The sequence below is a fragment of the Gavia stellata genome, chromosome 25 (assembly GCF_030936135.1).
Source record: "Gavia stellata isolate bGavSte3 chromosome 25, bGavSte3.hap2, whole genome shotgun sequence".
NCBI lineage: Eukaryota > Metazoa > Chordata > Aves > Gaviiformes > Gaviidae > Gavia > Gavia stellata.
Window position 1 is genome coordinate 9,551,356 of NC_082618.1, and position 23,863 is coordinate 9,575,218.

Here is a 23,863-nt window from a genome sequence, read left to right on the forward strand (position 1 = left end):
GCTTGGCTTCACTGCTGAGGAGTATTTTTTTGAGGAGGACTTGTATAATAAAAGTTACATTGACATACCTAGGCAGGATCTTCTGGCTTCTACCAGCCTGGCTGTAGCCCTGCTTCCCTGTGATGTCAGCGTCTATACGTAGTTTGTGCTTAGGTAACTGCGACTGTGGTGGGCACTAACATAGTGATGGATTTGCGTGATTTGTAGTGACTTTTTTCTAACCCAAATGGCAAGAATTTAATTTCTAGACATCTTGTTGAAAGAACAATTGCAAAATACTTATTTTGCTCTGTAAATTACCACTGTCTGTAGCATTATTTTTAGATTTAAAAGATGCTGCCATGATTGGTTTTTATCTAGCTAGTTAACTGTTGAGCATTGGATAATTTTACTTTAGTATCAGTTTAAAACCAGACCAGAATTCCAGGGCTACACCTAAGGTATGACTCTTCTTTAGCGAGCAGCACTGACAGGAGAATCTCCTGAGTTGACCAGAGCTTCAGCTTTGAGCAAGCGTTCTCTCCTGGTAGTTGCATAGCCTAGAACCAGGTATTGAGAAGGTTCTGTATACTCAGGTGAAACTCATCCCTCTGGGTAGCCCAGCTCTTAATAAAGTATTGTGGAAATGCATCTATGATACATTATTTAAGATACAAACATTGCGTGTGACCCACCACCAGGTCTCTAATGACATGAGTACTATTACATAAGGAAACTCATCTGCCTCGCTCCAGAAGTGCTGATAGTTTTCAGGCCAGCACTATTGTGGAACATGACTGTTCTGACTAATGACTGTTTATCTGTTTATTTGTATTTTTTTTCCTTGTTCCTATTTAATGTAGAGCACTGGCTTAACCAGTGTATTTTACAATGGTGTACGTGAGCTGGTCTTTTGAAAGACTGGGTGCCCAACCTTCTGGGCCTGCATGCACATGGCTCTTGCCTATAACGCTTCAGTTTGCTGTTCCTACTGAAGTTCCTCATTTTATTTCATTGAAAAAAATTCAGAGGAACTTGAATTCTCAGAGGTACTGTTTTCATGCTGAAACTTCTGACTTGCTGTTGGAGTAAACTTTTGAGAGCAGAAACATGGATGTTGCTACGTTTTTGCTATCTGGAACTGCTTTAGCACATTCCAGGCTGTTCATAGGAGGTCCTCATGGACCCAATAATACAATTTCTTGAACTGTGCCTGACCTACATTGCCTGGGAAACTTGTCATACAAGTGTTGCGCAACACTTGCAATTTTGCAGTTGATGCTTAACAAAAAGACAAGGTACCCAACTGGAGCCCTGTTCATAAAAAGGCAGGTGATGGATATGAATGGGCAAGTTCTTGCAAGGCTATTATTTAAAGTTGCTTTTAATTAATCTAAAGGACTGGCAATCAGCCCTAGGTGTAGTATGATACTAGTTCTCCATGGATCCACTACTGCAGGTCAGAAAATGTAAGTAACTGTCTGTACAAAGCTTGTCCTGATCTTCAGCTTCAACCCAGTTGCACTCCATGTTGCACTACTAAAGGCATGATGCCATTATCTGTTGCTGTCAGCGTCTTGGCTAGGTGATACGGGAACAGAGAGTTAAAGGCTCCAGAAGCCCTGCGCTATTGTGCTTCTGAATGTCTTGTCTCTTGGGTACGTAGTACAGTGTGCTTTGTACTGTCAGTCTGAACTGAAGATCTAGTCCGGGCAAGTAAGATGTGGCAAGTAGTTCACTTACTAGGGCTAAGTAAGCTTTCTGGATATTTCCTAAGTGAAGTCTAAAAACAAAATGTGTAGTCAGGCTTCAGGTCTTGTTTTTTTGAGTCCCATTACATAGCTCTGAAATCCCAGTAGTCACAAATATGTAGGATGTTATCTGTGTATTGTCTATTGTAGACGCCTGCCTTGCCACAAAAGAATGTCAACAACATACTGTGGAGAGACTTTTTCCTTGGGAGTTTCCAAGGAGAAACTTGATTCCTATGCTATCAAAACTACCAGACTCATCTTATAAAACTCTATAGTGCTGCTACTTTTTTTTTTAAGTAGCCATGAGGAAACAGTCCAGTGGGCATGTAGTGGGACATCAGAGTTCATCATGTCGAGTGATGGCAAATCTGGCTGCTCATATTTAGGTTTTAGGGATTCTGTGAGCTGGTGCCTCTGTGTACTTGAGGGTGAAAGTAAAACACAACTGCTTACTGAGGTAGGTGCATGGAGCTTTTCTAAGATTAGATGTTCCTGATGAGTGAGAAGGAACTGGACAAGTTAGCAGGTGATGAACTGTGATTGCCATTTGATTTAGCCACACTACCCTGAAATATATAAAAGCTGAACTTGGACCAGGCACACCACTGTACTGGTGTGACTTAAGGCCTTAATAAATACTCTTCTAAACCTGAATGTATTACAAAAAAAAAAAATTATTCTGTAGACCTGTCTAGACAGTACAGAAAACTGTCAGCTCAGGCTATGCACTCGATGCCGAGACAGAACTACTCATTTAAACTAGGAAAAGGGTTCTTGTATCTCTTGGTCATTGATGGAGCAAACCTGAATGATGGCTATGCTGTTCTAGTGTGGTGGTACTTGGATGGCTCTCAGAATCATAGCTAGCTATGCTAAAGAGCTAACTGAATAAAACTGGACAGCCGAGGCATCATATAAAACTTATAAATTTACTACTTCACTCTAACAATGACAAACAACAAAGTGCTTACATGTATTGTGCTGGCAGTGAGACAGTTTAATATATCCTAAACCACTAAATCTCTGCTGTAACAGCATTAGTTTGAAGCAGTTAAGTCTTTTGTTGGTATTTTAAGTTAGGAATTAGAGAGGGCTGCTGCGCCTAATGCTGTTTTGGTGGGGTTCTTGCCCTCTGCTTCTTAGTGGATCTGAATTCCTAAAACCAGTGAGTTCAGACTGTTCTTGCAGAGGGAAAATCTGTAACAAAGAATGCTGTGAAGAATTGAAGTGTCTTGAGGAGAGTATGTGTGTGTCAACTAATTGGATAGGAACAATTAGTTAAGCAGTTTATAAGCTATTCCTCTTGGCCTGTCCCTCGCAGCAGCAGGTACTGAAGTCAACAGGCCTGCTCGTCTTGGTGGCGGTACTCATTAGCACTTTGTGCTGGGACTGTGGTGACTTAATCAAACATAAGTAATGGCAGTCAGTGGTTCTGAACTCAAGTTTCAGCAGGGAGAGTCTCAGCTGTGGCTTGTAACTGAAATAGTCATGCAGCATGTCTGTGGCTGCTGAGACCGGATGGCTACCTCAGCCTGTTGAGGCAGAAAATAGGAAGGACGTAGAAATAGAAGAGGTCTTGAGTATTATAGAGGTCTCTTATCTGTTGAAAACATAACTTCCTAGCCTGTCACAAACTGTAACTCTTACCTTGCGCTGGTAAATATGAAGTACTTCGGAGCCGTTGACTGGCTGTGGGACTCCTGTGTCAGTAGCTCTAACAGAGCAGTCAGTCTACTGACTGCAGTCAGTAGCTCTAACAGATCAGCACGGATATAAATCTTTTGTGCAACTTCAGTTTGCTTTTCTAATTTTCATGTATGGAACTAAATGAGTGGCTAAAGTGTAGCCTGGTTCTACCTTGTTCAATCAAAGCCCAGTAAAGCATGGCCTTGCAGTAGAGCTAACATGACTCATTGCACATCAAGAAGCTCCATGCTTCTCAAAAGACTGGGAATATCTGTGTTAACTGGCATTTCCCAGCTACGTGATTTCTAGCGGCATGTAGATAAGGAGTCTCTGGGCAGAGACTAAGCAGCTGCTTGTGGCTACAAGAACGGTGGTTATATCCTGTTGAGTGTGAGAGTCGAGGTGAAATGCGTACTCAGCAGTTCCGCACCCTTCCTTGTAGGCAAGGAGAAATTATTTGACAGCTAAGCAAATTGTCACAAGAAAGCGAATGTTCCAGGAAGGGGTCAACAAAGAGACTCTTGTCAGCAGTTTTACCATTCAGTTTGATGTCGAACATGCGTGTACTTCTCTGAGTAAAGCTACCAAGAATGTACTTGAATTATCTTCCAGTGAAAAAATAATTTTACTAATCAGACTTTTACTTACCATGTTATAACAATTCACCTCTCAACACTGTTCAGATAAATGTCATAGAATTTGATGGTTCAGTACAGCATGCAATTGACTGAAGTATCCAGCATGGAGTTAGATGAGTCCTTCAAGGCGACATCTCTGCTGAACAGAAGAGTTGCTGCGGTCTCTGGCAACCTATTTCATGGTTCCACTCCAATGGAGCAGCTACTTCACAAAACACTTTGTTCTTGACATGCTTTCAGGAGACTGGTGTAACTGAACTTTCCAACAAATGTCTGTGTAGAATAACTTGTACTGTAAATTGGTTGCCCAAGCACAGCTAGCAAGTTCTGCTTTCATATCCGCTTAAAAGCCAAGGAAGTGGTTTTTTGTAGTATAATGTAGGAGTATCTTACAAGTCCTTCCTTTTTTTGCAGTCTTTTAAACTTGTTCATGAATTGATGAAAGGTAGTGGACCGAAATGATTGCAATATTAAACATTTGGGTTTTTGCCCTCTGTGGTAAGAGAAGGGGTAGAAAAATCTGCCATAAACCCCTGTGCTCTTTTAGTTGTAGTGTAAAGTCAAGAGTTTGTATGTAGAATAGTATTAAAATTTTCATAATAAAAACCTCCAAAGAAATACCTGCTGTCATGTTCCCTAATAGTATTCTTAGTCTACTGTTTACTTTGCTTAGCTTTATAAACAGTCCTGCTCCACTTGCCTGAACTTTAGCCTGTTTGGGGAAGGAAATAACCTATAGTACAGGAATGATCTGTACTCTTAAGAGTTCTGTGCATCAGGTCTGAGGGCAGCCAAGAAGAGTTACCATTAGCCTTACCAGCTGAGCAGAGCAAGTGGCACTCTTGGCTGGTGACGCTCTTGTGTAATCAAATGCAGAGATTGTCACGATTAGAGTCAACTTCCTGTCTCGATGCTTGAGGCAGACTTGTTCGTGCGCTTGGATCTGTTGGGATTAAAAGATGAAATGTTAGCGGAAAGAGCTTGTGTGCTTAAAGACCTCACTAATGGTTGCACCTCCATCAGAAAGCTTCTCCAAGCTTTCTTTGGAGCTCTAGTGCTGATCTTAAATGTTTCCAAAGAAATATCTAGTCTTTGGAAATGGTCAGAAGTTTGAAAAGGACCACATCTTCCACTGCTTACTGGGGTTGGGTACCTCAGACGTGATGCCTAGCAGATGGCAGTTTGATCATGATTAAGATAAATCTGTCTTGCAATACCTAAGTAACTTTATTCAGCCGTTATGTCTGGACCTCCGTAAGAGGTCTGCCATCTGCTGGGACTTGCTGCTTTGATTTCTTCTGCTAACAATGTTTGAGCATAGTGCTGTGAGTTACTGCCAGCGGAGTGCTTGGCACTGTGAAGCTACCCTCCTCTACCAAATGAACAAGGAAATCGAGTGCTTGAGAAATTATTTTGCACTTGTTAAGTTTGCAGCCCTAGCAAAAGGAAACGCCACATCCTAGTAAGCTTCTCCAGCTCTACCAGATGAAACTTTTACATCTTCAAACCTTCTCTGCCTGCAGGGATGTGACTGGGTTGCATATAGCCCTGCCTAGATGATGTACGAATACCAGAGTCCCAGGCCTAGGGAACACTACCTAAATAAAGGTGTGAAAGGGAGAGTTAACTTAAATCTGAAATCTTATAATTGAATCCATGTTGCTGAAGAACGTGTGGTCAGGTTCTGTGATGCTGGACCTCAAACACTGATTTAAATCCGAGTAACAGAGTTCTGACCTGTCAGGGAGGTAGGGTTTGAGTTCTATGGCTGTAGCAGCATTGAGGCAGTTTTCTCTTGGGAGAGCTGAAAAAACACGTCTTTCACTTGAAAGTTTCCTGGCTTTGTTGTCAGGTGGATGGATGTAAAGGGAACCGTCTTTGAATGAAACTGTTCACTGTGTTAAGTCACAGGAATTGTAGATCTTCTGCCTTGGAAAAATGACTTAAGCTAGCTTGATGCTTAGCTTCAAGAATTACGTTTAAATCTGTTTTGCTTCTAGTCTTATCTCTCTTAAAATCTTTCAAAGTAGAAAAGCTGGGTAGACCTTAAATTTCCCAAAAGATCAGTGTTAACTCTCTGTAAACTAATTGTGAAATGAGCCCTTAAACATGAAAGAGCCTGAACATCTTTTTGGTACAGCAATGAAATCTTGTTTTTTTGAACCCAACTGAAGAGCTTCGAATGGTGAAGACCTCTCCTGAAAGAGCAAGGTAGCTTAAATGAAATGGTGTCCTTTAGGACAAAGGACTTAAGTGCAGAGTGACTGGAGAACCATCTACAAAGGCTGAATCACCTTCTAAAAATTCTCTCCTTCAGCAGACCCAAGGAGCTAAAGCTGACTTGCTTTTGAGTCTCAACCTTAAGCTGCACCAAGATCTGGCTCTCTTGATTCACTGGGTGATACAGATCATCTGTTGAAGTGCCTTTTGTGAAGCTTGTTCTGTTAACTTGGTGTGCCATAGCTTAGATGTTGCTTATTCCTCACATGTGCTGTCTGAAAGCCGGGGCAAAGGGGAAGTATAGTAAAACACCCTCTTTATCAGAAGCTGCAAGTAGGCAGGAACAGAGCAGCTGAGGCGTGGTCATCTCGGAGCTCATACAGACCACAGCTGATAAGAGCTTCAGACTAGTACAATAATACTAAAAAGGTTTTGAAGGTCTAGCCCTTCTTGGGAGACCTTGGGCTTGAAGTTCAAACAGTCTCCCAGGAGGAAAAATATCTGAAGTATTAGAAGTGATAATTCCTCTAACGGTAGAAATCCGATCTTGAATTTTTAAGGTATATCCACACACAAGCTGGGTATCTGTATGTGAGGTGAACTAACCATTCTGCATTTCCACTGTTAAAAATGGAATAAATTTTGTTTCACTACTGACATCCTAATACACTAGCCTGTTACAAGCACAATAAAGTGGTATTAACTGACCTCTGTTTTGTTGCAAGCTGTACTAGAAACATAATTTAAAGGTACACATTTAAAGGTTTACAGAAGCAGACTGTGGCTCAGCAGAAAAGGAGGTGGTTTATTGATATCTTCTGTGTTAAGTGTGGCTGTGGATGAGCCATTTCAGATTTCAACAGTGGCCATCTCATATCTGTTAGCTCTGCCTCCTGGGTGGTATACAGCCTTGCTGCTAGACAGGGCTAGGCTAATTGCTAGACAGGTAGCTTTTTTTAACTCTACAAGGATAAAGATAAAGCTCAGACGCCTCACATGTGATGTTAAGCTTGAAACCACGATAGCTGCCAAGCTCAATGGAATAGGTTAGGGCTGTGGGAGTGAGTACTGAAGCTGCAGCTCTGGCACAGCTGCCAGGGACAGGCAAGTTCAATGTGCCTTGAACCATATGAGGGGTTCAGAAGTTGAGTTCTCAAAACAGTAAGTTGTAAATGTACCTTGAAGATAAAGTACCAACTGCCTGAACACTGCAGAGCTTCTTCAGGAAGCCTGCTGGGCTTAACTGAACATGGACAAGAATTTGTGTGCCATGCCATTTTTGGGTAGCGTGATTGTATTTTCACAAGAGGATAGGTGAAGCCTGGTATCTCTTGTGACTTTCACAAAAGCTGTTCATGGCTATAGCAAGGTAGTAACTTAATGCTAAACCTTTTTTCTCTTCCAGCTCCAAAATCTGGGCATCAACCCAGCAAACATTGGGTTCAGCACTCTGACAATGGAGTCTGACAAATTCATCTGCATAAGAGAGAAAGTAGGAGAACAGGCTCAAGTGGTGATCATTGACATGAATGACCCCAGCAACCCTATTCGAAGACCGATTTCGGCTGACAGTGCTATCATGAACCCTGCCAGTAAAGTCATTGCATTAAAAGGTATGGAAGTCCTGATAAATATTTGAAGTGGATGGAGAGCTTTCTGTAAGACTAGTTTATGACTGACTTAAGTCTCTCGGGCAATTTATGTGGGAGGATCCCTTACCAATTTTCCACAGCTTAATACAAGGTTAATTTTAATGCATTTTTCAGTTCTTCTGAAGGTAGCTGGGCAGTAAGGTTCAGTTAAGGCTTCCTGCTGTTTGCTGATCATTAGGATGAGTTTTTTGCTTCAGTCAGAATGCTTACAGCTTCTGAGCAGGGAGAGCTGGAAGGAAAGCTCAGGCTTTAAGATACTTTTGGAGTCTCAAGTCTGAAATTGTGTTAGAGGGAAGTGAGACCTGATGTCCTAAGCATATAAGGTCTATTAACTAAGCCTCCCCTTACAGAGAAGAAAACTAAGACTAGGGAGGAGGGGAATTATTCCTGAAGGCCTTAGTCTGGCCTTGCTGGAAGAGGCCAGTGCTCCAATTTGTGCATATTTATTGTATCAGTCAGTGATAAGAAAAGTAAAACTACGCAGGGAAGACTTGTGTAGTGAATAAAGCACAAGGTCATCAGCTACCTTGGTATCTCTGGTGATAGAGAGAACAAGCATTCCTCTGGAGTCTCCAGAAGTGTTGAAGTCTTTCCCCAAGCGTCCCAAGAAGCTCAAATACTGTCACTTTAGAAATGCGTATATTGCTAATGGAAAGACTTAATGTTACTTAAGTTTGACTTTAATACTGTGCTACTGTTTTGTCACAACTTTAATGCTTTCTTGTGTGTGTGCAGATGGTGAGTTATATCAATTGACTGTACTAGTTCCTGTCCTGTCTTATGAAAAGAAAAAGCAGACTCAAATGGCTCAGATCTGTGGTGCACATGGCTGAACAGTGGTGTTTAAGCAACTGAAAGCCTAAAATTCACATGTTTTTCATGCCCTCCCAAACAAGGGAATCCTTAAGATTCAGAAAATTAATCCAGGCAAGAACTCTGAAGTGTACTTAAACTATCATGATCTTGATTTTAAGCTTTTTATAAACAGGACTGACCCTTCCGACTTCAATCTAGATTTTGCCGCTTAATATGTCTTGCATAGCATGTAGGATACGTGTTACCTGAATGTCATTTCCCTTGACTCTGAAGCTCTAACTGCACTAGATACGGAAATAAATTGCTAGTCTGTAGCCTGAGTGACACTGTATTAGACAGTCTTCTCCAAGTTCTGGAGAAACTCCTGTCTCTGCATCTTATGTCAATAGCTGAACTAATGGTGCTTCTAACTAAACTAATCCTTGGTGAGTGAAGGCACTTGCCCATATGGCAGTGTGACTTTAGCAAGCTGAGTTACAGTTAGTAACTGAAGCAGATATTCTGACCTGCACCTAGTTTCACATGATCTTTAATATTCCTCTTGGGCTACACTAGCATGTGCTTAAACAGCTGTCTCCTAAAACTAGTAGAAGTTGGTCAGAACCTTCCTATCTTCTCAACAGGAAGAAATAATTCCTTATATGCCACTGCATTGTAAAAACTGGTAGAAATGACTGCAGGTGGCTGTTCAGGATGTATGTATGCAACATTCTATGTAATTCGGAGAACTTTTCCTCTTACCTTCTAGAGCTTGTGTTGGTCACTAGATTCCTTTCCTTGCACAGTTTTTGTTAGTCTGGTTTGCAGCCAGTAGCTCTGTGTATCCCATTAGAGCAACCTAAGGGTTAATGAGTCTGAACTACAAAAGCCCTCTGCCAACTTGACTGTTCCATGTCGTGCTTTTTTTTATACTTAAAACAGATGTGGATGTAGTTTTTAATGACACTGGCATAGCTCTCCTCACAGCTTTGAAGAGACTCAGCATTATTGTAACCTGGTTTTGATGTACGTGAAGTGTCATACAACTTGTTTGTGTAGCTGAAGCTCTTGTCTCCTGCCAGGTTGTTTCCATATCTGTTTAATTGCTCAGTAGTGGCAAATTGGTAAAATTAGCCCTAGGAGTGTGGTCTGGTTAAAAGTAATAGCTGATCCCTGAAGATACTGCCAGTATATAACAGCATTTTGTTAAAGGAAGTCACAAGGGTTTAATGTCATAGTGCGGATCTCCTACTTCTAACCAGTGCTCCAAGAAACAATTGGAAACTGCAACCTGGCTAACAATGTTGTGTTTTCTAGCTGGGAAAACGCTTCAAATATTTAACATTGAAATGAAAAGCAAAATGAAGGCTCACACAATGACAGATGATGTCACCTTCTGGAAGTGGATCTCTCTGAATACTGTTGCCCTTGTAACGGATAACGCAGTCTACCATTGGAGTATGGAGGGGGAGTCCCAGCCTGTGAAAATGTTTGATCGCCATTCTAGTCTTGCTGGCTGCCAGATCATCAACTACCGTACTGATGCTAAGCAGAAATGGCTACTGCTAACTGGCATATCTGCACAGGTACTTCACCGCTGGCGAGGCCTGTCATGAAAGGCCCAGGGCTTGTCTTGTTTTCTCCTTCTGTAGGAGCAGGACTGATATGTTTGTTTTCTTTCCTAAAACATTGTTGGGAATGTAAATGCTTATCTTGATCTTCAAATAGCAAACTTAAGTGTAACTGAAAATCTTACAGTAATGGTATAAACACTAGTACAAGGTTAAGAGTCTTAAGTGATGCCTTTGTAAGTGAAAGCGTGGCGTGGTACTTCAGCTTGATAAGGCAACATATTTACCAATAGTAGCTTAAATGGAATTAATGGCCGAATGCCTGTTCCTGACTCTTGTTCTGTCTTATCTAGCAAAATCGTGTTGTGGGAGCAATGCAGCTATATTCTGTAGATAGGAAAGTGTCGCAACCAATTGAGGGACATGCAGCTAGCTTTGCGCAGTTCAAGATGGAAGGCAATGCTGAAGAATCTACTCTCTTCTGTTTTGCAGTAAGAGGGCAAGCTGGGGGTAAGGTAAGACTTGGTTCTAAATATGCTGTAAGCTTTAATGACTTACCCTGGTTATCTGCTTCCAGGAAAATAAGTGGTTTAATGCAGAAAGTTGCCTTTAGGAAAGAAGTGAAGGACTATGTGTCAGTCTGGGTGCTATATATCTAACGTATATGCAAACTGGTTCTTCAAAGTAGGGACTACCTGATGTAGCAGGAGTCTGTTTCGAGTCATGAAGTGAGGTGGCATGTCATAACCAGCCTAATTAGTTGCTTGAAACACGTGACTCTCAGCTTTACAGGCTAAGCTTAGGGAAAAGCTCTTGTAATCTTTCTTTGATGCCGATCCTTAGTATCGGGCTTAACTTATTTCCAAATTATTGGATAAAAAAAATTAAACGCTTGTATTATAAGGCTAACTAGTAGTCTAATACTAACACTGGAATTATGTGAGCTACTTTGACTGCTAAAACAGTAAAACCAAAGCTAGATTCAGAGAAACATCTTCAGAACTGTCTCTGTAGAATCTTAACCAAGTTGAAAGAGTGTGTATAAAGTGACCTAACTGAATCCTTAAACTTCTAAGTAGCTAGGGGTAACCAAAGATGATGCTTAACTGTTTCCCTCATCTATGGTACATGAATACAGTATGCCACACCTTTAGCCAGTTGAAAATATTTAGGAAGACTGACTTAGTCTATCTTTGCATAAGCTTGGGATTACGGCTCAGCAGCAAAAGAATTGCTGTATCTTCATTGTTGCATCCATTGTTACATAAATTAAATACAAGAACTAACGGACTAATCTTATCTACTGCACAGCTGCATATCATTGAAGTTGGCACACCACCTACTGGGAATCAGCCATTTCCAAAGAAAGCAGTGGATGTCTTCTTTCCTCCTGAAGCACAAAATGACTTTCCTGTTGCCATGCAGGTATGACAGCTGCAAACAAGAGCACAAGAACAAGTCTGTAGCTTCTCCTGGTGGATGTGACACTGTAACGGGGCACTGGCAGCCAGGCGTCAATACGTAGACCTGGGCCTTGGCCCTAAACTGCTGTGATTTCTGCTCCTGCTTCAGTAGTATTGAAGTAAAGGTGGGGACTGAAGCAGTATTCAAAGGGAGCTTCTTATTTGTGGAAGAAATATCCATCTATATTTAACTGTCTTTCAAGCTCTTAAAACATCATTCTACAGTGATAATACTCAAGTATTAAGTAAAAATATAACAGCACTTCTAGTTGTCCTGAAATGGCACAGCTATCTGCTGATTCTTAAAAGCACTTACTTTATCCAGTACCAAATTTGATTAATCTATTCCTGTTTTGCAGATCAGTGACAAGCACGATGTGGTGTTTCTCATAACAAAATATGGCTATATCCACTTGTATGACCTGGAAACTGGCACCTGTATCTACATGAACAGAATCAGTGGAGAGACCATATTTGTTACTGCACAGCATGAAGCAACAGCTGGAATTATTGGAGTAAACAGAAAGGGACAAGTAAGGAAGCTTGGCCTGGAAACCGCTTGTTTAGCTAATCCCACTGAGCCTTGATGATACACGGTGGTGGTCATATCAATGTCTAAAAGTTTCCAGAAATTAACAAGGCAGAATAATAGAATGAGGAATATGGTAGTATCGGATAGCTGAACAGGAGTGCAGCTTGTCTGACTTCTAGTTTCTTCTACAACTCAGGCTCTGGTTGTATAATTTTAAAAGTTTTGTAATGGCAGTCAGTGATCTAAATGCTGTCCTACTGTTGAGGATGGAACTAGAATATACCTCTCTTCTGGGGGCAGATTATACCCTCTTGCAGAGCACATGCTAAAAGAAGTTTTAAATATGTTAACTTTGAACTCTCTGTTCAGAAAATCGCATGTCTGACAGTGTTCTGAGGCCCAAAGAAAATTTGCTACTGTATCTCCATACACATCTACCTTAACTAGTTTAAACCAGTCTACTAACATTGTACAGCTATGCCATTAGACTGAATTGATTTCAAATGTTGCTTGTTAAGCATCAGTAATACAGAGCAGAAGATTTGTTCCTAGTTTATCCTCTAGGACTGGTTACTTAAGACACACTGAGTACAGGTTACAGAAAGACAGTCCTTGTATACCTGTGTCTCTGACCTCTGTAAATATCTCAGTTTAAACTGACTGTTAATCATCTGCCTTGATGCAGTAATGGGATGGTGGAGGTTCTTTCTAACATGAGGTCTGCTTCTTAATTGCAGAGTCTTTTTATTTATCAAAGGATGAAAAAAGCTTTCCATGTGTGTCATAGCTTTCCTTTTAGAGGTTAGCTTAGCCCTTGGCTCACTTCTTATATTTGAACTAACTGGAAGTTTTCCTTGATAATTTATTCAGGTGCTCTCAGTGTGTGTGGAAGAAGAGAATATTATTCCCTATATCACAAATGTGCTGCAGAATCCTGACCTAGCTTTACGAATGGCTGTCCGCAACAACCTGGCAGGTGCTGAGGAACTCTTTGCCAGAAAATTCAATGCACTGTTTGCACAAGGGAACTATTCGGAGGCAGCAAAAGTGGCAGCTAATGCCCCAAAGGTAATGGACCAATATTCAGAATAGTGCTGAACTCTACTGACTTAAGCTTCTTGCTTCAGGAAATCTCACTGAATTTCAGAAGTGGCAAGACAAGGAGTTTTGTTACGGCTCCTGTCTGAATGTAGTACTACTTAACACACCTGTGAAGAACCTGTACGCAGTGTGCTGAGGGTACTGATCGTATGCTGGAAGATCTTAAAGCTTGTATGAAGCCCACAGAGGAGGAGAGGAATTAAATGATGGCTGTGAGGCTTAATGTTTCTGGTACTTATCTTTATTGCTTCAATGATGAAAAAAGTCTTTATGAAAAGACATCCTCCAGCTGAGGCTGCACCTGGAAACAGGACAGAAAGGACAGAGTAAGAGCAAAGATCATACTAAATTCAGATGAGAGGAACTTGCTTGCAAGGACAAGTGTGTCTTAATTCTGTAGGACAGTCCTCTGAACTTAAATCTGCATCACTATTGAAACGAGTCTAATAGACTACTATTACACATCTTCTGTCGAAACATCTCAAAGGCAATGTCTGAGCTGATACTCAACCATAGTACTTCTGACTTATTCTGGGCTGGCAAAACATAATGTTGCTGTAGCAAGCATTTCTAACTTCAGCTTTCTGGAGAAACTCTTGCCAAGCCACAATAGCAGAACAGACAACTAAAGTGCTTCTCTATTTCTGGCAGGGAATCCTGCGTACTCCAGACACCATACGCCGGTTCCAGAGTGTTCCAGCTCAGCCGGGACAGACTTCCCCGTTACTCCAATACTTCGGCATTCTGCTTGACCAAGGGCAGCTGAATAAATACGAGTCGCTAGAACTCTGCAGACCAGTGCTTCAGCAGGGACGCAAACAGCTCTTGGAAAAATGGTTAAAAGAAGATAAGGTAAATTTGGGGTAGATACCTTTAGAGCCCTGCCTGACAGCCTTTCCCTCCCCAAGGAGGACTCAACTGGACAACTCATCAATGTGCTAGTGTGATCAAACAGTTGAGCAATAGGTGTTCGCTCTGCCTTTAACTATGACCCATATTACTGTAAGAGAACTGATCAAATACTTGAAGAGCTTCACTAATTCTACTTAAGATTACCACAGGGTGAACTTAGTATGGAAAGCTTCTGACCTGCTGCTGTTCTTTCCCAAACCACTTCAGGATTCTTTGGATACTGACTTGCACATACTTTGAGCTGTGGTTAAATTTCTGTAATTAGCTGAAGAAAGATGCTGATACAATGTATCACCTAATTCTTTATAGCGCTACAAATGCATTACTGACTTCTATAGAACAGCGTAAGGAACAGAACTCACTAGATCACTGAAAGAGTCAGATGATGCTAGCGAGCTTGGTCTTGGATTTTTTATATTTTTAAGAGAAGTCCAAAAGGAAGACAAATGAGGAAGATAGTAATAATGCATTTCAGCATGGCACGGTCAGGGTGGACTGACTGTATTTATATCTTTAAACAGCTGGAGTGCTCAGAGGAGCTGGGAGACCTTGTGAAATCTGTAGATCCTACGCTAGCACTTAGTGTCTATCTGAGAGCCAACGTTCCAAACAAAGTCATCCAGTGTTTTGCTGAAACAGGACAAGTCCAGAAGATTGTTTTGTATGCTAAGAAGGTGAGAGGAAAAGAAATTGTCGTATCTGTCCTTTATTTAAGAATAACTAGTGTATGTTCCAAAGTAGCTAACAGTAATGGTGGAGGAATCTGAGAGCCTGTGAAGTACCTACTTTGGCCTAAGGTTTTGTTGTGAATAATTACTGCTAGACTTCATACATGTGTCCTTTCACACTTCCCTATGTAGCCTCTTCCAAATGAGGAAATCCTGACTCTGTTGTGTAAGCTACTGATAGTAGCTTTTACTGAGCTCTGTATTTAACAAGGCGTGTGCTCTTGCGGAGTTATTACTTTTTGTTATCTCTTCAGGTTGGATATACTCCAGACTGGATTTTTCTGCTGAGGAATGTAATGAGAATCAGCCCTGATCAAGGACAGCAGTTTGCACAAATGCTTGTTCAAGATGAAGAGCCTCTTGCAGACATAACACAAGTAAATAATTTTATTGCTATGAAATGTTAACTTCAAGGCCTTAAATTGGTAAGAGGAGCCATACTCTTACCATCAGAGAAAGATTTACCGGGATAATGCTGTTTCTTACCTAGTTTTAAGAACACTAAATGCCAGCTTTGTGCAGTGCCAGAATAAACAGTTTAGCTTTGGAAGCTGCGCTTGATGTTACTATGTTTTAAATATGCTTTCTAATCAAAAACCTAAATTATTTTTTTCAGATTGTAGATGTCTTTATGGAATATAACTTAATTCAGCAATGTACAGCCTTCTTGCTGGATGCACTGAAGAATAATCGTCCCTCAGAAGGTCCCCTGCAGACACGTTTACTTGAGATGAACCTCATGCATGCACCTCAGGTATGCTTTCGGAGTTATATTGGATCAAGCTTATCTGTAGCTAGACTAGCCACTACATTGTGGTCCATATCAAATACTAGTGATGGCATTTAGGAACTAAATGAAACTTTTCAATATTCCTTCTAGGTTGCAGATGCTATCCTGGGAAACCAAATGTTTACTCATTATGACCGGGCTCACATAGCTCAGCTGTGTGAGAAAGCTGGCTTGCTACAGAGAGCACTTGAACACTTCACAGATTTGTATGACATCAAGCGTGCGGTAGTTCACACTCATCTTCTCAATCCTGAGGTATGAGATCAAATATCCTGAATCTAGCAAAAGCCAGGCAATTAATAATTGCTTTCAACATTTGACTTCAGAGTGTAGAGTGTTCTACTTGGGTCTAAAATGGCTTATGTGTCTTTGCAGTGGTTAGTGAATTATTTTGGTTCCTTATCGGTAGAGGACTCTCTGGAGTGTCTGCGTGCAATGTTGTCTGCTAACATACGTCAGAACCTGCAGATCTGTGTCCAGGTAGCTTCAAAATACCATGAACAACTATCAACGCAGTCACTTATTGAGCTGTTTGAGTCTTTCAAGAGCTTTGAAGGTAAGTTCATGTTCTTGCCTCTAGCAAAAGGAGCTAGTGCTCACCTCATCATACATTGTATGTGAACGACTGTCTATCTGGTGAAATCTAGAAAGCCATATTGAGCTTAAGTACCTAGGCTGTCTCAAAACCTGATCTGAACTTTAAAGTTCCACCATTAAGGGGACACCAACATTCAGTGTTGCATATTTTGGTTTTCTGAAATGCTTGGAGCTGTAGATAACCTAAAAAGTTCACTGAAGAAGCTGCTGGCCTTTCTCCTTTGTCCAAAATTGAGAGTAGCCCTGTAGATAAGGACTTGGGGGTACTGGTGGATGAAAAGCTTGACATGAGCCGGCAGTGTGTGCTTGCAGCCCAGAAGACCAACTGTATCCTGGGCCGCATCAAAAGAAGCGTGGCCAGCAGGTTGAGGGAGGTGATTGTGCCCCTCAGCTCAGGTCTGCTGAGACCCCACCTGGAGTACTGCATCCAGCTCTGGAGCCCTCAGCACGGGAAAGACATGGAGCTGTTGGAGCGGGTCCAGAGGAGGGCCATGAAAATTATCAGAGGGCTGGAATGCCTCTCCTGTGTGGACAGGCTGAGAGAGTTGGAGCTGTTCAGCCTGGAGAAAAGAAGGCTCCAGGGAGACCTTATTGCTTTCAGTATTTAAAGGGGGCTTGTAAGAAAGACGGGGACAAACTTTTTAGCAGGGCCTGTTGGGATAGGACAAGGGGGAATGGTTTTAAACTAAAAGAGGGTAGGTTTAGACTAGATGTAAGGAAGACATTTTTTATGATGAGGGGTGAAACACTGGACCGGGTTGCCCAGGGAGGTGGTAGATGCCCCATCCCTGGAAACACTCAAGGTCAGGTTGGATGGGGCTCTGAGCAACCTGACAGAGTTGAAGATGTCCTTGCTGACTGCAGGGGGTTGGACTAGATGACCTTTAAAAGTCCCTTCCAACCCAAACTACTCTGTGATTCTATGAAAATGCTCATCTTAAATTTGTGTAGCCTTTGGTTCTGGGCACGTTTGTACTTCTTAACAAGACTAGCTGTGTATAGTCCTAGTCACTGTGGTGGTGTGTCGGTGGTCAAATCTCTGCAGATGTGTGGCTGAACAGCACCTTGCTAAGCTTTAAAGAAAACCTCCTTAGAGACTGAGAACACAACATCATCTTGGACTTTTGGAATTTGGAGAATGGTTAGTGGAATAAGATGCTATTGTAGACAGGTTTCTTGCATAGGCAGCCTATATGTGTGTTTTTGAAAAAAGACGTGAATCTTTCTTGACTACGTGACTTGGCAGTCACTGCTCTAAAGTAGTTGAGTATTATATGGCATCAGCTTTAAGTGAACTTTAGCTGTGGGTCGTGGCAAGCAGCTTTTGCACTGTGTGCTTGTTTTAGTGAAAGGTGTGATAGTAGCTTTTGGGCACAACTAGTTTTGGTTTTCTAAACTCTTCCTTGCCTCCTGTCTAGGGGCTGTATGGAAGGCACATGCTGGATGTTTTAACAAAGCTGACCAATGGCAGCTGATAGTACATCAGTGTTTATCGAAGTTGCATATAACACACTAGCCTATAATACATGGGGAACAACAACAGGCTGAACTCAGCTAGGACAATCTGGTCTTCGTAAAACAATTACAATGCTTGAATCTTTTTTCAGTTCTTTGTAAACTTCTGCAGTAGTCAGATTAAAATTGTCATGTAATTGTAACGTGGAAGGCTTGTTTAAATGCTTATATTGATCCAACTCAAGTGCTTTAGCAGAATAACATGTTGACTGTTTCCCTCGAGGTTTGTTTTATTTCCTGGGCTCTATTGTAAACTTCAGCCAGGATCCAGATGTGCACTTCAAGTATATTCAAGCTGCATGCAAGACAGGGCAAATTAAAGAAGTGGAAAGAATCTGCAGGGAAAGTAACTGCTATGATCCAGAACGTGTTAAAAACTTCCTCAAGGTAATGTTTGGGTAGCACTGGACTGTCCTGGCCCATTTGGGGTTCTGATAAAACATGGTGTGTGTCATCACTGAAGTGAGGCAGCTCTGTGAAAATACAGATGAGTCTTAACCTTTGCACTTCAGGATCCATCTGTCTTCTTAAACCAGAGGTATCTAGCATGTTGGCAGTGCCTCCTAATAGAGCATGAGCCTGGAACAATATCTAAAAAATGGAGACTCTGTCAGATCAGTTCCTCGCTGCTCTTAATAAGATTAACCTGGCTCGAACTCTTAAACTGTAATAATAGCACCAGCTCATCTAGAAATTGTTACAGACGTCTGCTATAAAGTAGGAAACAGGTAACTTGAAGGTTGAGAACAACCATAATGCCAAATGAGTTCATAACTTAATGTTTATTTACAATGTAATCAGCTTCAACTGAGCAACTACAGAAAAAACAAATGAATAGTGTCAATTAATTCCATAAATGCTTTCAGAGTTCAAGGTTGATCTATCCCACTCATCTTTACACATACACACTTACTGAGACTTCAGCCATGTGAACCGCAGTTTAGCTCTGCTAGGATATGCCGGTCAGTGTAAATACATGCTAACTGACTGTTATAGCTAGGATTCAGAGCGTTGCTGAAACATTTCTGGAAAGTGGAAAAAGATGGTGTGCTCCAGGTTCACATTCTGTAGCCTGTTTGTTAGCGCTGAGCTTGTGGACAAATGTAACGCTGCTAGAAATATCTGAGAAACAGTGTGGGAGGGGGAAAACTTTATCTGGGAACATTTCCTGCCTTCATGTTTGTCAGTTACATAGCATAGTCTTAGATCTTGCTGATCATATCTGAGGATGGCAAAACTCTTCAAATGAGAATTCTATAAAAATAACCTGGTGTCACCGAGGTGTAAGGTATGTAAATTGATCAAGCCACCTAAGATGAGTTATCAAGCTGTCAAATTCCTGATGAAAGCTATTGTTTTTTGTGCTGTTCCATGTCTGGAATGTGCAGGACATGTACCAGGTAAATCTCCCAGTACAGGCCTCCCTGTGTAAAGTCCTTAAGTGTAATTTATATGTAGGATTATATTCTGGGATGTGCATGTTTAAGTAAGTGATCTGAAATATGCATCCGGAATACTGTCTGCCACATAGACTAATCTTCTGTACTGTAACCATTGTAATCTTATGCTGAAAGTTGGAATGCTTTTAGATAACTAATCTGATTAGCAATTTAAGTAGTACTGCTACTAGCTTGATTCTTACTGTTCTCTAAATCCATAGTTAGAAGGTATCACAAGACACATGGCACTTGAAGTCAATTCTGTACATGCTTTACATTATGATCCACAACTTAAATCTAGTCTTGGTTAAATTCCTTTTGAAATCCCAGAGTGCTAATCCTGCACATCAAACACCAGTGGCAACTAAAAATGCTATCTATAGCTTAGGCTTGTAATAGTTGTACTGTGTTGTAAAACTTTGTAGACTCTGCCGTGCAAAGAAGCAGGGTTAAACTTTGGAAAACTTCTTGCTGTAGGCCCTGAAGTGGGTGTGAGTACTCCTACTTGCTACATATTGCAAACAACTAGTTGAACAATAAGCTGTCATTACTTGGTTGACTGTTGAATTTTGGCTTTCCAAATTCAGCTGCTTTTAACAGTTTAAGTGACTGTATTTGTCTGCTTAAGCCCAAGAATGAAACCAAATTACTGAAGCTCTTCTCTTTATAGGAAGCTAAACTCACTGACCAGTTGCCCCTCATCATTGTATGTGATCGCTTTGACTTTGTCCACGACTTGGTGCTGTACTTGTATAGAAATAATCTCCAAAAATATATTGAGATTTATGTACAGAAGGTAAGTTACAATTTGTCACTTGGTTTTACTGAGTCAAACTGATGACTCTTTCTAGTATTATATGCAACGATAAGCGTTGTGTTTGTAAGTATTCTGCAAACAGCCTCATACTTGAGACTGACATTTTAAGTACCTATTAGTGGCCTCTGGTAAGTTAGCCCTTAGGTGAGTCAGATCTCTTATTTGTTTTTCAGTCAAGCTGAGCAGTCACCCCCGCTAACGTGTCTCTTGAAGGAGGAAGACTTGGTAGAATAACTTTGGAGTTCTTAGGGTAATTTTAACTTCCAGCATTTTAGAGGAGGAAGTTCTCCTTTATGCTTCCTGCAGGGACAAATTGGCTTGCTCAGGAGCTTTTCCTATGGGGACTGAGTATGAATGAGCCACTGAACTGTGGTGTGAACCCCTGCTGACTGAAGAATTGACTTTCAAGCTTGTCCAGAACCTCAGGAAGCCAGGAGTAAAGGCAGGAAGATGAGGTCAATCTTAACAAGCAGCTTTCATGTGTACTTCTAGGGATAAGTATTGACTGCCTATACTGCATGACATCACACTGACTCCTTTAAATGATCCTGTTTAGGTGAATCCAAGCCGTCTGCCTGTTGTTATCGGGGGACTGCTTGATGTGGATTGCTCTGAAGATGTGATAAAGAACCTTATCCTTGTAGTGAGAGGTCAATTTTCAACTGATGAGCTTGTGGCAGAGGTTGAGAAAAGAAACAGGTATTAAACTTCTACAAGTCTCTTAACGCTGCTGGACCAGTAATGGTTATGCTGCTCATCCATCCATGCATGTCCTCATTACGTAGCTAAAGCTGGTACTGACATAACAAGAAGCTGCCACTGGGTGAGCAAGCAGCAAAAGTCTACTTTTGCTTCTTGGCTAATTTGGGGATCTCCCTTAAGCAGCCTCCAGATAATGAGGGTCTTTGGCATGTGGTGTTCTTCATAGTGTCAGAAAGTTATACCATTATAATAATGAACCAGAATGCAGGTCAAAATGGAGTACTGTAACTTGGGTTTAGTTACTGACTCTAGCCTACACTGAAGCTGACTTCTGTAGTGGAGAAACTGTGCAAGTGGATACTTGCTTATTCACTCGACCTCTCTAATGTGAAAACTGCTTCCTCCTAGGCTGAAACTGCTTCTGCCCTGGCTGGAAGCAAGAATTCATGAGGGTTGTGAGGAGCCTGCAACTCACAATGCACTGGCCAAAATATACATTGATAGCAACAACAACCCAGAAAGATTCCTGCGTGAGAATCCTTACTATGATAGCCGCGTTGTTGGCAAGTACTGTGAGAAGAGAGACCCGCACCTGGCCTGTGTGGCTTATGAGCGTGGACAGTGCGATTTGGAACTTATTAATGTATGTATGCCAAGGCAGCTGATTGACGGGTTAAGTTCTAACCTGAGTATCGTGGGATAGGTATTTGGGTTTATGACTGACAAAAGCATATATGTCCTAAAAAGTATTAAGCTAGGAACTGCTCACTTCTAATAGAATAGGTAGTTATTTAATCTCTCTTTGCACCATAATGAGAAATGGGAGACTCCTGTGGATATCCTAGAATGGGAGGCTGATGGAAGTATCAAAGCCTGAGATTTCTAGTCTGCATCTCAGGCAGGTTTATTTGATGTTGCAATACAATTAGCTCATCTGCTGTAGGCTCAATAGCTGTGACTTCACTCTGAATAAACTTTTGCCTTTCACTAGGTGTGCAATGAGAACTCCCTCTTCAAAAGTCTTTCCCGCTACTTAGTTCGCCGTAAAGACCCTGAACTGTGGGCCAGCGTATTACTGGAAAGCAACCCTTACAGAAGACCGCTAATTGACCAGGTATAACCGACAAAACATTAAAAGTCTTTGCTGTCCTAACTCGATTTGCTAGTACCTGACTTAACTGATTTGTCAACGGCTTGACTCTGCCTCCAGGTTGTACAGACTGCATTGTCAGAGACACAGGACCCTGAGGAAGTTTCTGTTACTGTGAAGGCCTTCATGACGGCAGATCTTCCTAATGAGCTTATTGAACTGCTGGAGAAAATAGTTCTTGATAACTCTGTGTTCAGTGAGCACAGGTGTGTAAAGTCAAAACTAAGTCACAGGAAACTTGAAATTATACCTGGTGCAGGTGTTGGATTGCTGTAATGTGGAACAGCAAATAAACTAATACCCTCTCCAGAGGGGAGGGTGAATCGTTACACGATATGTACTAATATTTTCTTTCTCCATTTAGGAATCTGCAGAACCTTCTCATTCTTACCGCTATTAAGGCTGATCGCACCCGTGTCATGGAATACATCAATCGCCTGGATAACTATGATGCTCCAGACATAGCCAATATAGCTATCAGCAATGAGCTTTTTGAGGAGGCCTTTGCTATCTTCAGGAAGTTTGATGTCAACACATCAGCTGTACAGGTATCTTTAAAATCTCAGTCTGTAATAACTCCTTGTGACATGTGCATCCTCACACGAGGACTTTGCTGTTAACTTGTGACTTCAGTACTTAACACCAATTAGCAAAGTGACCGAAGCTGCTCAGTGTCTTGTCTTACGAAGTAGAACAAACACTGTGTATCGAACCCTCTAGTAAGTGAAACCTCATAAGCATAAAATCACGCATGCTGCGTGGGTTGTATTAGAGTAGTCCCTATTTAAAAAGTGACTGTGGATCCATTGAAGAATTAACATAAAACACAGCTCAGTGTCTTGTAAAAATGACCTTTATAGAGAGTGGCTGATCACGGTAACCCTTTCTTTAGGTATTAATAGAGCACATTGGAAACCTGGATCGTGCGTATGAATTTGCTGAACGCTGCAATGAGCCTGCTGTGTGGAGTCAGCTGGCTAAAGCACAGCTTCAGAAAGGGATGGTAAAGGAAGCAATTGACTCATATATTAAAGCAGATGATCCTTCCTCATACATGGAAGTTGTTCAAGCTGCCAATGCCAGTGGTATGATTAAGTTTTATTTAAATCTTTGATGTTGCATGGTCTGTTGCTCAAACTGCGGTTCTGCCAAACCTGTATCTTGATGCAAGTAGAGGAATCATGTCCTTCAAAGACTGCCCGAAAGGAGAATGGGAGAAAGTAGTGCATTCCATTTGCAGATAATAAGGGGTCTTATGACTACCTCCTTTAACTAGCTGGAGACTTCTGTCAGAGCAGTTGCTACTAAGGAGGTCTTTGCATGAAGTTAAATACCAGAATTTATTTAGGCCCATTGTAAGGTGACTTTATGAATCTAATATAGCATATGCAGTATGAAGGCTAGTCTTGATTGTTGGGGAATAGCTATAGAAATATTTATGTCAAACTAGTTGGTAGTATAGCTTAAGCACAAGAGTCCTCAGTGGCGGGAAGTAAGCATTCTGAACTCTGTTTCACAGGAAACTGGGAAGAACTGGTGAAGTATCTCCAAATGGCACGCAAGAAGGCCCGGGAGTCATATGTGGAAACGGAATTAATCTTTGCTCTTGCTAAAACAAATCGTCTAGCAGAGCTAGAGGAGTTTATCAATGGACCCAACAATGCGCATATCCAGCAAGTGAGTGAGACCGAGTTTCAGTTTTGCTGAATTGCAGCAGCAGCCTCCTTAGGCCTTGCTACCCAGAGGGGTGTTGGTACTTCTATCTCTTTGGATATGCAGATAGATCTTGGAGTTCAAAGGCATCTCAAAGGCATTTTGATAA

At 41.4% G+C, this 23,863-nt stretch overlaps 1 protein-coding gene across 3 annotated transcripts in view; it reads left to right on the plus strand.

The window, feature by feature from the left end:
• The window catches only part of CLTC (clathrin heavy chain), a 33,789-nt gene that overhangs the window by 1,260 nt on the left and 8,666 nt on the right, over nucleotides 1-23,863 (plus strand). For 2 of the 3 annotated variants that reach the window (XM_059829400.1, XM_059829399.1), the window contains exons 2-22: nucleotides 7,683-7,890; nucleotides 10,042-10,310; nucleotides 10,649-10,810; nucleotides 11,607-11,720; nucleotides 12,118-12,291; nucleotides 13,161-13,358; nucleotides 14,043-14,243; nucleotides 14,825-14,977; nucleotides 15,286-15,408; nucleotides 15,648-15,785; nucleotides 15,912-16,076; nucleotides 16,197-16,377; nucleotides 18,157-18,320; nucleotides 20,043-20,168; nucleotides 20,746-20,888; nucleotides 21,300-21,534; nucleotides 21,883-22,005; nucleotides 22,102-22,247; nucleotides 22,406-22,589; nucleotides 22,934-23,126; nucleotides 23,561-23,718. In XM_059829400.1, coding sequence (XP_059685383.1) covers nucleotides 7,683-7,890; nucleotides 10,042-10,310; nucleotides 10,649-10,810; nucleotides 11,607-11,720; nucleotides 12,118-12,291; nucleotides 13,161-13,358; nucleotides 14,043-14,243; nucleotides 14,825-14,977; nucleotides 15,286-15,408; nucleotides 15,648-15,785; nucleotides 15,912-16,076; nucleotides 16,197-16,377; nucleotides 18,157-18,320; nucleotides 20,043-20,168; nucleotides 20,746-20,888; nucleotides 21,300-21,534; nucleotides 21,883-22,005; nucleotides 22,102-22,247; nucleotides 22,406-22,589; nucleotides 22,934-23,126; nucleotides 23,561-23,718 — 3,558 coding nt within the window. Of the gene's footprint in view, nucleotides 1-7,682; nucleotides 7,899-9,864; nucleotides 9,869-10,041; nucleotides 10,311-10,648; nucleotides 10,811-11,606; nucleotides 11,721-12,117; nucleotides 12,292-13,160; nucleotides 13,359-14,042; nucleotides 14,244-14,824; nucleotides 14,978-15,285; nucleotides 15,409-15,647; nucleotides 15,786-15,911; nucleotides 16,077-16,196; nucleotides 16,378-18,156; nucleotides 18,321-20,042; nucleotides 20,169-20,745; nucleotides 20,889-21,299; nucleotides 21,535-21,882; nucleotides 22,006-22,101; nucleotides 22,248-22,405; nucleotides 22,590-22,933; nucleotides 23,127-23,560; nucleotides 23,719-23,863 lie in introns of all 3 variants that reach the window. The other variant, XM_059829401.1, reaches the window with a different exon arrangement.